We start from the raw sequence: 13885 nt of genomic DNA, 5'->3' as shown, positions 1-13885 counted from the left end.
ACTTCAACTCCCCCTCCCATTCCCAGTCTGACCTTTCTGTCATGGGCCTCCTCCAGTGCCATAGTGAGGCCCACCGGAAATTGGAGGAACAGCACCTCATATTTCGCCTGGGCAGTTTGCAGCCCAGTGGTATGAACGTCGACTTCTCCAACTTTAGATAGTCCCTCTGTCCCTCCCTTCCCCTCCCCCTTCCCAGATCTCCCTCTATCTTCCTGTCTCCACCTATATCCTTCCTTTGTCCCGCCCCCCTGACATCAGTCTGAAGAAGGGTCTCGACCCGAAACGTTACCCATTCCTTCTCTCCCGAGATGCTGCCTGACCTGCTGAGTTACTCCAGCATTTTGTGAATAAATCCACAATCTGTAACTTGTGCCTGCCTTTTCCCCATATCCCTTGATTCCACTAGCCCCTGGAGCTCTATCTAACTCTCTTTTAAATTCATCCAGTGAATTGGCCTCCACTGCCCTCTGTGGCAGAAAATTCCACAATTGACAACTCTGGGTGAAAAAGTTTTTTCTCATCACAGTTTTAAATGGCCTCCCTTTTATTAGACTGTGGCTCCTGGTTCTGGACTCCCCCAACATTGGGAACATTTTTCCTGCATCTAGCTTTTCACTCCTTTTATAATTTTGTACGTCTCTATAAAATTCCCTCTCATCCTTCTAAACTCCAATAAATACAAGCCCAGTCTTTCCAATCTTTCCTCATCCCGGGGATTAACCTCGTGAACACTTCCTTAAATTAGGTGATCAAAACTGCACACAATACTCCTGGTGTGGTCTCACCAGGGCCCTATACAACTGCAGAGGGACCTCTTTACTCCTACACGCAAATCCTCTCGTTATGAAGGCCAATGTGCCATTATGAAAGAATGGGTCGACTGGGCTTGTATTCGCTGGAATTTAGAAGGATGAGAGGGGATCTTATAGAAACATAAAATTCTTAAAGGATTGGACAGGCCAGCTGCAGGAACAATATTCCTGAAGTTGGGAGAGTGCAGATCCAGGGCTCACAGTTTAAAAATAAGGGCTAGGCCATTTAGGACTGAGATGAGGAAAAGCTTTTTCACGCAGAGAGTTGGTTAAGCAACTTTATCTACTGGTGTTGCCACTGTCAGGGAACTTTGGTCCCTGCAACCTAAGTTCTCACTGTACATCACTGCTCCAAAGGGTCCAGCATTTATTGTATACCTCCCTTTGACCTCGTGAGGTGCTACATGTTATACATGTGGATTATACCCTATTTGCCATTTCTCCACCCTTAATTCTAACTGATTTATATTCCACCGCATCATTTGATAATCTTCCTTGCTATCCACAACTCCAAGTTTTGTATCATCTGCAAACATTGATTCGCCCACAGACAGGGATCCCTGGTCTTAATGACTGCAGACCTGTTGCACTTACCTCTGTAATCATGAAGACCTTTGAAAGATTTGTGCTGGCCCAGCTGAAAAACATCACAAAACCCCTGCTGGACCCCCTGCAGTTTGCATACTGGCCCAATAAATCGGTGGATGACGCAGTCAATCTAGGCCTGCACTTCATCCTCCAGCACCTGGACTGCCAGGGGACCTATGCAAGGAATTTGATTGTGGATTTTAGCTCTGCATGTACCAACATTGTGCCAGAGCTACTACACTCCAAACTCTCCCAGTTGACTGTGCCTGAACCCCTCTGTCAGTGGATCATCAACTTTCTGACAGACAAGAAGCAGCATGTGAAGCTGGGAAAGCACATCTCGGACCCGCAGACCCTCAGCATTGGAGCAGCGCAAGACTGCGTACTCTCCCCTCTCCTTTACTCTCTCTACACCAACGACTGCACCTCCACAGACTCCTCTGTCAAGCTCCTCAAGTTTGCAGATGACACTACCCTGATTGGACTGATCCGGGATGGGGAGGAATCTGCCTACAGATAGGAAGTGACACAGCTGGCGTCCTGGAGCTCAATGCTCTTAAGACAGTGGAATTGATAGTAGACTTTTGGAGAGCTCTCCCTCCCCTCACCCCACTCACCATCAACAACACCACAGTCACATCTGTGGTCATTTAAGTTCCTTGGAACCATCATCTCCATGGACCTTAAATGGGAGGCCACCATCAACTCCACAGTCAAAAAGGCCCAACAGAGGATCTACTTCCTGCGGCAGCAGAGGAAACACAATCTGCCACAGGCAATGAAGGTCCAATTCTGTACCGCCATTGTAGAGACTGTCCTCACCTTCACCATCATGGTCTGGTTTGACTCAGCCACCAAGCACGATATCCGGAGGCTGCAACGGATCGTTCAATCAGCTGAGAAGGTTGTTGGCTACAATCTTCACCCCCCCCAATGGATGAACTGTACACTGCAAGGGCCAGGAAGCGAGCGGGCAAGATCATCTCCGACCCCTCTCACCCTGGCCACAAACTCTTGAAGCACTTCCCTCTGGAAGGTGATTCTGGACTGTCAAAGCAGCCACAGCCAGACATAAAAACAGCTTTTTTCCGCAGGTAGTAGCTCTACTCAAAAACCAAAAGTCTGTAGCCTCCTTTTGCTCTGGTTTATTTCATTCTCATGTTTAAACTATAATGTTTTATTCTTAATGTTTTAATGTTTTATGCTTTATTCTTAATTGTTTACTGTATGTTTGTGGTGTTAAAACTTATTCAATTCAATTACAAGTCATTTATATCTATCATAAACAATGGTCCTCCCAGCACTGACCCTGACGGGCAACCAGTAATCAGAGCTCCAGTTAGAATGCCAGCTCTCTACAATGACCTCTGTCTTCAATGGCCAAGCCGATTTTGATCCAATCTGCCAAGTCTCAATGGATTCCCTTGCTATAATCTTCTGGATCAGCCTAGCATGGCCGGCCTTGCTTTACTGAAGTCCATGTGCACAATATCCACTGTCCTATCCTCAACAATCATTTTCTTTATCTCTTCAAAACACTCAATCAAGTTTACAAGGCATGCCTTCACACAAAGCAATGCTGACTGTTCAACGGTTCAATTGTTCTTTATTGTCACGATGCACAGCAGTGAAATTCTTTCGCACAAATGCACCTTTGCCACAATATTGGTGCCGTTTATAATTTAAAAAACTGAAGACACAAACAGTCCAAAGTCCCTAGCCCTAATAAGTCTGTGCTTTTCCAGATGTAATTAAGTCCTATCCTTAAGAATATTCACCAATAATGTCATTGTTCAACAGTTCAACAGAGCTTTATTTGTCATTCGGTACCAAGGTACCGAACGGAATTACATAGCAGCCATACACAAAAAAGAACACAAGACACATGACCCCAACACAAACGTCCATCACAGTGACTCCAAACACCCCCTCACTGTGATGGAGGCAACAAAACTTCCACTCTCTTCCCCACGCCCACGGACAGACAGCTCGTCCCCGACCGACCCGCACAGTCCCCGCAAGGGGATGGAAGTCCCCGCGGCCGAGCCGCAATGGGCGCTGAAACATCCCGCGGCCGAGCCGGGCGACGGAAGGCCCCGCGGCCGAGCCGTGCGCAGCTAAGTCCCGCGGCCGAGCCACGCCGTGCGATGCTAGGCCCCGCGGCCGAGCCGCACCGGGCACCGCTAAGTCCAGCGGCCGAGCCACACCAGCGATGTTAGGCCCCGCGGCCGAGTCACGCCGGGCGATGTTAAGTCCAGCGGCCGAGCTGCACCGGGCAATGGAAGGTCCCTCGGCCAAGCTGCACCGGGCGATGTTAAGTCCAGCGGCCGAGCCGCACCGGGCGATGGAAGGCCCCGTGGCCAAGCCGCACCGGGCGATGTTAAGTCCAGCGGCCGAGCCGCACCAGCGATGAAAAGTCCCGCGGCCAAGCCGCGCCGGGCGATGTAAAGTCTCGCGGCCGAGCCGCACCGGGCGATGTTAGGCCCCGCGGCCGAGCCGCGCCGGGCGATGTTGCGCCCCGCGGCCGAGCTGCACCGGGCACTGTTAAGTCCAGCGGCCGAGCCGCACCGGACGATGTTAAGTCCAGCGGCTGAGCTGCACCGGACGAGCCGCACCGGACGATGTTAAGTCCAGCGGCCGAGCCGCACCGGGCGATGGAAGGCCCCACGGCCGAGCCGCACCGTGAGGAAGAGACCTAAAAGAGAAAGGTTTCCCCCCCACACCCCCCCACCCACACCACCACCCCCCACACATACACAACCAAAAAAAAAAAAACCAAAAAAACCCATCCCAACACCGACGGGCATAGATAGAATAGATAGTCAGAATATTTCTCCCAGGCCAGGGGAGTCAAAAACTCGAGAGCACATTTAAAGTGAGAGGGGAGAAACTTAAAGGAGCCCTGGTCTAGGTTTTTCAGAGGGGGTGGTTATCTGGAACGAGCTGCCAAGGAAGGTGGTGGAGGCAGGAACAATTGTAATGTTTAAAAAGCATTTGCGTAGGGAAGGCAGAGAGGGATGTGGCATATCACTGTACCTTATGCACCGTGACAATAGTGAGGGGGTTACTGTATATAGACTTTGTGTAGACCTGGACGGAAAGGGTTGTGTTCTATGCTGCCTGATTCTATGAGGTGTGGCGGCTGTGGCCCCTCGGCAATGGACCCATTGGAAGCTGGAAAATGACTTTCCAAATAGTTGTCATCTGTGTGACACATTTTCTCTAATTTTATCATTAAAGTCATGTACTTTTATGTTGCAATCTCAGATGCTGTTTCTGGGAAGACTGGGACTACAAGTGACAGCTTTCACCACAAAGGCACCTGGGCCACAGAAGAAGAAGAAAAAAGTCAAGGGTAGGGGAAGTAAATTTTCTTCAAATCTGGGATGTGAATCAGCAAGAAAGCTCCACCCATTGGAAGTAAAGTGGAAATAAGTCCTGCTTCAGAACTGTGTGGGGCTGCAGGCACCAAGGACTCAAACCAGGATATTGCCTGAGCCTGGCTCAGGTTTCTGGTCACTAACCATGGGGTTATTGCCCACTGCCCCGGGGTCCCTCAGTGTGTCTTCAACTTACTGTTACTGTAACATCATAGTATCACAATAAACTGATGGGGGAGGGAGGGGAGCTGGAAGAGAGGAGGGTCAGGATCAGTGTCAAGAAGGGTCCTAATCTGAAACATTACCTATCTATGCTCTCCAGGAATGCTGCCTGACCCACTGAGGTACGCCAGTATTTTGAGTCTTTTGAGACTTAGACGAAGGGATTAAAAGTACCATTAGCAAATTTGCAGATGATACTAAGTTGGGGGGTAGTGTGAATTGTGAGGAAGATGCAATAAGGCTGCAGGGTGACCTGGACAGGTTGTGTGAGTGGGCGGATACATGGCAGATGCAGTTTAATGTAGATAAGTGTGAGGTTATTCACTTTGGAAGTAAGAATAGAAAGGCAGATTATTATCTGAATGGTGTCAAGTTAGGAGGAGGGGGAGTTCAACGAGATCTGGGTGTCCTAGTGCATCAGTCAATGAAAGGAAGCATGCAGGTTCAGCAGGCAGTGAAGAAAGCCAATGGAATGTTGGCCTTCGTAACAAGAGGAGTTGAGTATAGGAGCAAAGAGGTCCTTCTACAGTTGTACCGGGCCCTGGTGAGACCGCACCTGGAGTACTGTGTGCAGTTTTGGTCTCCAAATTTGAGGAAGGATATTCTTGCTATGGAGGGCGTGCAGCGTAGGTTCACTAGATTAATTCCCGGAATGGCGGGACTGTCGTATGTTGAAAGGCTGGAGCGATTGGGCTTGTATACACTGGAATTTAGAAGGATGAGGGGGGATCTTATTGAAACATATAAGATAATTAGGGGATTGGACACATTAGAGGCAGATAACATGTTCCCAATGTTGGGGGAGTCCAGAACAAGGGGCCACAGTTTGAGAATAAGGGGTAGGCCATTTAGAACGGAGATGAGGAAGAACTTTTTCAGTCAGAGGGTGGTGAAGGTGTGGAATTCTCTGCCTCAGAAGGCAGTGGAGGCCAGTTCGTTGGATGCTTTCAAGAGAGAGCTGGATAGAGCTCTTAAGGATAGCGGAGTGAGGGGGTATGGGGAGAAGGCAGGAACGGGGTACTGATTGATAGTGATCAGCCATGATCGCATTGAATGGCGGTGCTGGCTCGAAGGGCTGAATGGCCTACTCCTGCACCTATTGTCTATTGTCTATTGAGTCCATCCTTGGTAAACCAGCATCTGCAGCTTGTTTCTACATTTCCTCCTACATTTAATGTCCAGGTTTTAAAAATTTGGAAAAACTCCCTACTTCTGTATTCAATGCCCGACTGATGGACAAGTATCCCATGGGTCATTCTAACCACGTTATCCACCTGCATCGCCACCTTTAAAGATCTCAGGACTTACACTCCAAGATTCCTCTCACTCCCTAAGACACGAACATTCATGTTGTTTGTCCTATGCCCCCAAAATGCATCACCTCACTTACTTTGAATTAAACTCCACCTGTCTGTGCCTGTTTCACCAACACACTATGCCTCTCTACCCTTCTAACTATCAACAACTCTGCCAATCTTCATGTCATCCGCAAACCCAGTGATTGTGCCTCCCACATCACATCCAGGTCATTCACTTGCACTACAAACAATAAGGTTCTTGGTACTGGTGCCTGCGGGACCCCTCGGGCATCCCCTCTCACATTTCCTCACTATGTCATAAGGTGAAAAGTGATAATAGAATTAGGCCATTCAGCCCATCAATTCTACTCCAATCATGGCTGATCTATCTCTCCCTCCTAACCCCATTCTCCTGCCTTCTCCCCATAACCTCTGACACCTGTACTAATAAAGAATCTATCTTGGAGTCTTTTATTGTCAGGTGTACCAAATAAGGTACAGTGATATGCAAATTACCATACAACCATACAAAGAAAAAAGCAACAAGACACACAACTACATAAAAGTTAACATAAACATCCACCACAGCGGATTCCCCACATTCCTCACTGTGATGGAAGGCGATAAAGTCCAATCTTCTTCCTCTTTACTCTCCCACGGTTTGGGCAGTCGAACCATCCGTCGCGGCGATCGAAGCTCCCGCGTCGGGGCGATCAAAACTCCCTATCGGGGAGATCAAAACTCCCTGTCAGGGTGGTCGAAGCACCTGCGGCTTGGACTTCTCAAAGTCGGTCTCTGACCAGAGACCGCGAGCTCCGTGATGTTAAGTCCACAAGCACCCACGGCTGGAACTCCGAGGTCAATCTGTGACAAAGGGATGGCGGGCTCCGCGATGTTAAAGTCCCGCAGGCTCCCTGCGGTGGAGCTCCGAGGTCGATCTGTGGCAGAGGCATCGCGGGCTCCGCGATGTTAAAGTCCCGTAGGCTCCCTGCGGTGGAGCTCCGAGGCCGGTCCCTGGCAGAGGCATCGCGGGCTCCGCGATGTTAAAGTCCCGTAGGCTCCCTGCGGTGGAGCTCTCAAATACGATACGGAAAGAAAATCGCATCTCCGTCAAAATAAGGGTTTAGAAAAAGTTTCCCCCAAGCCCCTTCCCCCCACATAAAAACAGCTAAAGAACACTAAAAACATACATTTAACACATACTATTAAAACACAAAGATGGAAGGAACCACCCTCTGACTAAAGAAACTTCCCCTCATCTCCTTTCCGAAAGGAACGTTCTTTAATTCTGGGGCTGTGACCTCTAGTCCTAGACTCTCCCACTAGTGGAAACATCCGCTCCACGTCCACTCTATCCAAGCATTTCACTAATCACGTTTCAATGAGGTCCCCCCTCATTCTTCTAAACTCCAGCGAGTACAGGCCCAGTGCCGACAAACGCTCATCATAGGTTAACCCACTCATTCCTGGGATCATTCTTGTAAACCTCCTCTCCAGAACCTCCTCTCCTTCCTCAGATATGGTGCCCAAAATTGCTCACAATACTCCAAATGCGGCCTACCAGCACCTTGTAGAGCCTCAACATTATATCTCTGTTTTTGTATACGAGCCCTCTTGAAATAAATGTTAGCATTGAGTTTGTTTTCTTTACTACCGATTCGACTTGCAGATTAATTTTTTGGGAATCCTGCACCAGCTCTCCCAAGTCCCTTTGCACCTCCGATTTCTGGATTCTCTCCCCATTTAGCAAATAGTCTATGCCTTTATTCCAACTACTAAAATGCATGACTCCACACTTTGCTACACTATATTCCATCTGCCACTTCTCTGCCCACTCTCCCAACCTGTCCAAGTCCTTCTGCAGGCTCCCTGCTTTCTCTGCGCTACCTGCCCCTCCACCTATTTTCGTATCATACGCAACCTTGGCCACAAAGCCTTCAATCCCCTCGGAATTCCATCAGAATTTAACTTTTCAAATTGCTTTATATCCCATGTATGAATTAAATTTCACCACTACAGCCAACCTAGCACCTAATCTTTGCATCCTCATCTGTACTTACAATCCTAGCTCGTTTAGTCTCATCAGCAAACTTTGTCATTCTGCCCTCGCTCAGTATTGATGTTTAATAGCCTTACAAATACTATAACTCTGACTAAAGCTTTCAGCTCTTTGATGTTTCCTATCTTGACCCTCGTTGATTCCAGTTCTGGGTCATGATTGAAAAACCAAGATCATTCCTCAGCACTGCATGACTCTTCTCCCCTATTTGTGGTGTGAAACTGTCCTTTCCCATTATCCCTGACCTTCCTAAATATCAGAAGCCCTGGAATAGTTCCCACCTTCGAAACCCTGCAGCCGCATTTCAATAAGCGCATACTCGTTTATTTCAATTTGTGGCATTAATTCATTCGTCTTGTTGCAATGTTGGGAATACTCAAAACCAGTGCTTTTAATTTTCTCATTAACATGCTTTTGTACTTTAACTATTTTGCTGTTTAACTTCTGTTTTGCCATCTATTTATTTTGCATACCGTGTTTTTAAATTCCTCTTTCAACTTTGTTTCTTTCACTTTGAGATTGCCACTCCCGCCAAGCTAGTTTAAACCCTCTCCAATGGCACATGAACAATGGTCCTGCTTCTGTTGAAGGGCCCCCTGTTTGATTGGGACAATCCGACCTGTTCCAGAAGCAGCAAAGTCTCCCACAGTAACCCGAGATATTTCTCATCAAGGCCTGGAAATTTATCAACCTTTAACCCCTGGAAAGATTTATAATATTTATTTCCTTTTAATCAAGTGTCCATGGAGCAATATGATATAGGTTACAAGCAACTAGGCTTGTATACACTGGAATTTAGAAGGATGAGAGGGGATCTTATTGAAACATACAAGATTATTAAAGGGTTGGACACGTTAGAGGCAGGAAACATGTTCCCAATGTTGGGGGAGTCCAGAACCAGGGGCCACAGTTTAAGAATAAGGGGTAGGCCATTTAGAACGGAAATGAGGAAAACCTTTTTCAGTCAGAGAGTTGTAAATCTGTGGAATTCTCTGCCTCAGAAGGCAGTGGAGGCCAATTCTCTGAATGCATTCAAGAGAGAGCTAGATAGAGCTCTTAAGGATAGCGGAGTCAGGGGGTATGGGGAGAAGGCAGGAACGGGGTACTGATTGAGAATGATCAGCCATGATCACATTGAATGGCGGTGCTGGCTCGAAGGGCCGAATGGCCTCCTGCACCTATTGTCTATAATAAAAACATTTGTTTCTGACTTATGGACAACTCAACGTACGGACCCTTCCCAAGAGCAGAACTGTAAATAACCTTTGAACTGCATTTACAGCCGAGAAGCATTCATTTGAAACCTCAGGTATCACAAAATGCTGGAGTAACTCAGCGGGTCAGGCAGCATCTCAGGAGAGAAGGAATGGGTGACGTTTCGGGTCGAGACCCTTCTTCATTTGAAACCTCACTCTGGTTTTCTGGCTCCATGCAGACTGCCACTTTGGTCTGTCAGAAGTGATGAGGACATGCCTTCAGAAAGGAGATAAGGAGGAAATTCTTTACCCGGGGGGTGGCAATATCCTCTTAAACCTGCTCTGCACCCTTTCCAGCTTAACAACATTTTTCCTATAACAAAGTGACCAAAACTGAACACAATGTCCTGTACAAGTGTAACATATCCTCCCAACTTCTATACTGAAAGCCTTCCTGACCGCCCTATCTACCTGCGATTCCACTTTTAAGGACTTCGAGATACTTCTGCTCTACAATACTCCACCGAGCCCTGACATTCACTGTGTAGGTCCTGCCCTGGTTAGACTTCACAAAATGTAACACTTCACATTTCTCTGTATTAAACTCCATCAACCATTCCTCAGCGCATTGCCCAACTGATTAAGATCCTGCTGCAATTTTTGACAACCATCTTCACTACAATACTATCCACATGGCAAACTTACTACTCATGCCATGTACGTTCTCATCCACGTCATTGATATAGAGGACATACAGCTATGGGCCCAGCATTGAACCGTGAGGTACATCACTGGTCACAAGCCTCCAGTCCGAAAAACAGCCTCCACCATCATCTTCTGCTTCCACCGATGAAGCCAATTATTTATCCATTCGGCTAGCTCTCCTTGGATCCTATGCAATCTAACCTTTCAGAGCGCCTACCGTATGGAGCCTTGTCAAATGGCTTGCTAAAATCCATATAAAGAACATCTACAGCTCTGTCCTCATCAACATTTTTGGTCACATCTTCAAAAACCTCAATCAGATTCATGAGACATGAGCTCCCAAATACAAAACCGTGCTGACTATTCCTAATCAGCCCTTGTCCATGTAATTGCATTTATAACCTATCCCTCAGAATAGTCTCTGCTCAAAATACTGTTTAGTAACTTTCTGACCTCAAATGTTAGACTTACTGGCCTGTAGTTCCCAGGCCTTTCCTTACAGCTCTTCTTAGAGGCATAACATTTGCCACCTTCCAGTCTTCTGGCACCTTGCCCATAGATAATGATGACTCATAAATCTCAGCCAGGGCACCGGCAATTTCCTCTCTAGCTTCCCACAACGTCCTCGGATATATCTGATCAGGATCAGGAGATCTGTCTACCTTCATACAGGTCAGGACCTTCAGCACTTCCTCAGCTGTGCAGTCTCTCTCTCTCTCTCTCTCTCTCTCTCTCTCTCTCTCTGCTGAGTGCATGTGTCTTGTTGAACTGTTGGATTAACGCCATCTTGCTCTGTGCTGTGGTGATGTGCAGCCTGAGGCACTTTTCCTCTCATTGTGTTCTGAATCCAGCCGACCTTCTTCAAAGAAATTCTTTCTTACGTGATTGCCAGTTGGCATTAATCGCTGTAACCTTTAACTTTGATGTGAGTGCATAATGTTGTTCCTGCCGCAGTGAGTGGAGTTGGACCGCTTTGCCACGAAATGCCTGTGCACTACTGATGCCTTCTTCTTGCGGTCTGTCGCACAGGACCCAGGGCTCAAGACGTTTCCCATGGGATTTCACTTGTTCGAACTACAGACATGACTGCTGGAGAACGGGCAAAGCTCCTCACCACGAAAACACTGCTTCACTTTCCGCGGAAAACTCCTGGGCCACCACAGGCAGCGCTCACTCAGAGCTGGCAGGAGGCGGCCGGCTCCAGACCAGCAGCTCCTGAACATGGCACGCAGACAGTGGCGGCCCGCCACCCAGGCATTACACAGGGGCCAGTGGGTGCAGAATCCGATTCCAGCTCCGACTCAGATGAAGAGACTGTGACTGGAAATGCTCTAAAACGTCCGGTTAGATTTCTGAGGCATAATTCTCCCGTCGGGAGTGATGACTGGTCAAAGGAGAGGAAACAAGTGGAGCAGAGGGCTTGGGCCAGCCGGCCCCAGTCACATCTGGGAATTGCAGTGTCCAGCAGTTCTGAGAGAGAATCAGATTCCTCCTCGCAGCCGAGCTGCCTGGGTGAAAAGCAAGTTGCACAAGTTGCCCTTCCCGAAGCACCAGGCCAGAGGAATGCCCCTGAGGTTGCAGCAACGCCGGCCAGCGCCAGGTCCATGGACCAGGACAGCAGGCCACAGAGCACCGATGTGCTCCTGGCACAGAGAGGAACACGAGAGCGGGAGGTGGCTGTTGATGATGGGACCTCAACCTTGGGCAAGGCTGCAGACACATCACTGGGTATTCTCTACTTTCCTCAATGTCGTGAGCTAGCGGTGTCCCATGCTGGGGAGGGGGGAGGGGGTGGCGGAGACCCAGCACAGCAAATGTTCAGGATAGAAAAGGCAGAGAGAGGATCTCCAACTACTGACACCAAGCGCAGACTGGCAGGTACAGTGAGGTTAGACCATGGCCTTGAAGCCAGACTGAATGAGACAGGATGGTGAGGCCAGGTTCAGTGGGTCAAAGCCCAGCAGATGAGGTGCCTGCAGTCAGATCCAGCCACAGACTGTGACCTGACTCCAGCATGAGAAGGATAGGTAGGTATTTCTGCTCGGCTAAATGCAGGAAAAATGTTCCCGTGTTGGGGGAGTCCAGAACCAGGAGCCACAGGTCACAGATTAATTCCACAGATTCACAACCCTCTGGATGAAAAAGGTTTTTCCTCATCTCAGTCCTAAATGGCCTACCCCTTATTCTTAAACTGTGACCCCTGGTTCTGGACTCCCCCAACAGCGGGAACATTTTTCCTGCATCTAGCCTATCCAATCCCGTAATAATTTTATATGTTTCTATAAGATCCCCTCTCATCCTAAATTCCAGTGAATACAAGCCCAGTCGACCCATTATTTCCTCATATGTCAGTCCCGCCATCCCGGGAATTAATCTGGTGAACCTACGCTGCACTCCCTCAATAGCAATAATGTCCTTCCTCAAATTAGGAGACCAAAACTGCACGCAATACTCCAGGAGCGGTCTCACCAGGGCCCTGTATAACTGCAGTAGGACCTCCTTGCTCCTAAACTCAAATCATCTCGCAACGAAGGCCAACATGCCATTAGCTTTCTTCACTGTCTGCTGTACCTGCCTGCTTACTTTCAGTGACTAGGCTTGTATACACTGGAATTTAGAAGGATGAGAGGGGATCTTATCGAAACATATAAGATTATTAAGGGGTTGGACACGTTAGAGGCAGGAAACATGTTCCCAATGTTGGGGGAGTCCAGAACCAGGGGCCACAGTTTAAGAATAAGGAGTAGGCCATTTAGAACGGAGATGAGGAAAAACCTTTTCAGTCAGAGAGTTGTGAATCTGTGGAATTCTCTGCCTCAGAAGGCAGTGGAGGCCAATTCTCTGAATGCATTCAAGAGAGAGCTAGATAGAGCTCTTAAGGATAGCGGAGTCAGGGGATATGGGGAGAAGGCAGGAACGGGGTACTGATTGAGAATGATCAGCCATGATCACATTGAATGGCGGTGCTGGCTCAAAGGGCCGAATGGCCTCCTCCTGCACCTGTTGTCTATTGCAGCACTGGCATGATGTTGGCTCTTCACTCTCTGCTCAGCTGAGGTCAGGCAGCAGAGTGGGTTGTAGGAGGCTGTGGGACTGCGGAACTGTGACTGCAGACAGGAGACTGGCGACTACAGGTGGCTGTGGGGACTGTAGGTGGCTGTGGGGACTACGTGGCTGCGGAGACAGTGAGACTGCGGACTGCGGGACAGGAGGCTACGGGAACCGAAGGAGGCTGCAGGAACTGCAGGAGGCTGCAGGGACTGTAGGTGGCTGCGGGGACTGAGACTGCGGACAGGAGACTGGGGACTGCGAACTGTGAGACAGGAGACTGCGGGAACTACAGGAGATTGGGGACTTTGAATAAAGAATAATTATCAGATCTTTATTTGTGTCCTGTGCAGAACCAGTCAAGGAGCCTGCTGATGAAGTGTTGGACACTTCCACCTACAAGAATACTCAGCATCACGATTACACCCCGCTGACCTTTGTAGACCTAGACATGGAGATGGCAAAGTACCGGTTACCCCAGCCCTCCTCAGGAAGATTGACTCCTCGCCACTGACTTGCTACAGGCAGCAAGAGGAAGGGCTTGATAAAAGCAGAATAAAATTGCTTCCTTCAATTT

At 48.5% G+C, this 13885-nt stretch overlaps 1 protein-coding gene across 1 annotated transcript in view; it reads left to right on the top strand.

Annotated features, from left to right (window-relative positions):
• ndufv3 (NADH:ubiquinone oxidoreductase subunit V3) overlaps positions 1-13885 on the top strand; it is a 16195-nt gene extending 2310 nt beyond the window's left edge. The window contains exons 2-4 of the mRNA XM_078409768.1: positions 4668-4755; positions 11290-11988; positions 13662-13885. Coding sequence (XP_078265894.1) covers positions 4668-4755; positions 11290-11988; positions 13662-13822 — 948 coding nt within the window. The 3' untranslated portion in view covers positions 13823-13885. The remainder of the gene's footprint in view (positions 1-4667; positions 4756-11289; positions 11989-13661) is intronic.

This window comes from Rhinoraja longicauda, chromosome 12, assembly GCF_053455715.1.
Source record: "Rhinoraja longicauda isolate Sanriku21f chromosome 12, sRhiLon1.1, whole genome shotgun sequence".
NCBI lineage: Eukaryota > Metazoa > Chordata > Chondrichthyes > Rajiformes > Arhynchobatidae > Rhinoraja > Rhinoraja longicauda.
Note: the sequence above shows the minus strand (reverse complement) of the source record. Positions and strands in the feature narration are given on the sequence as shown.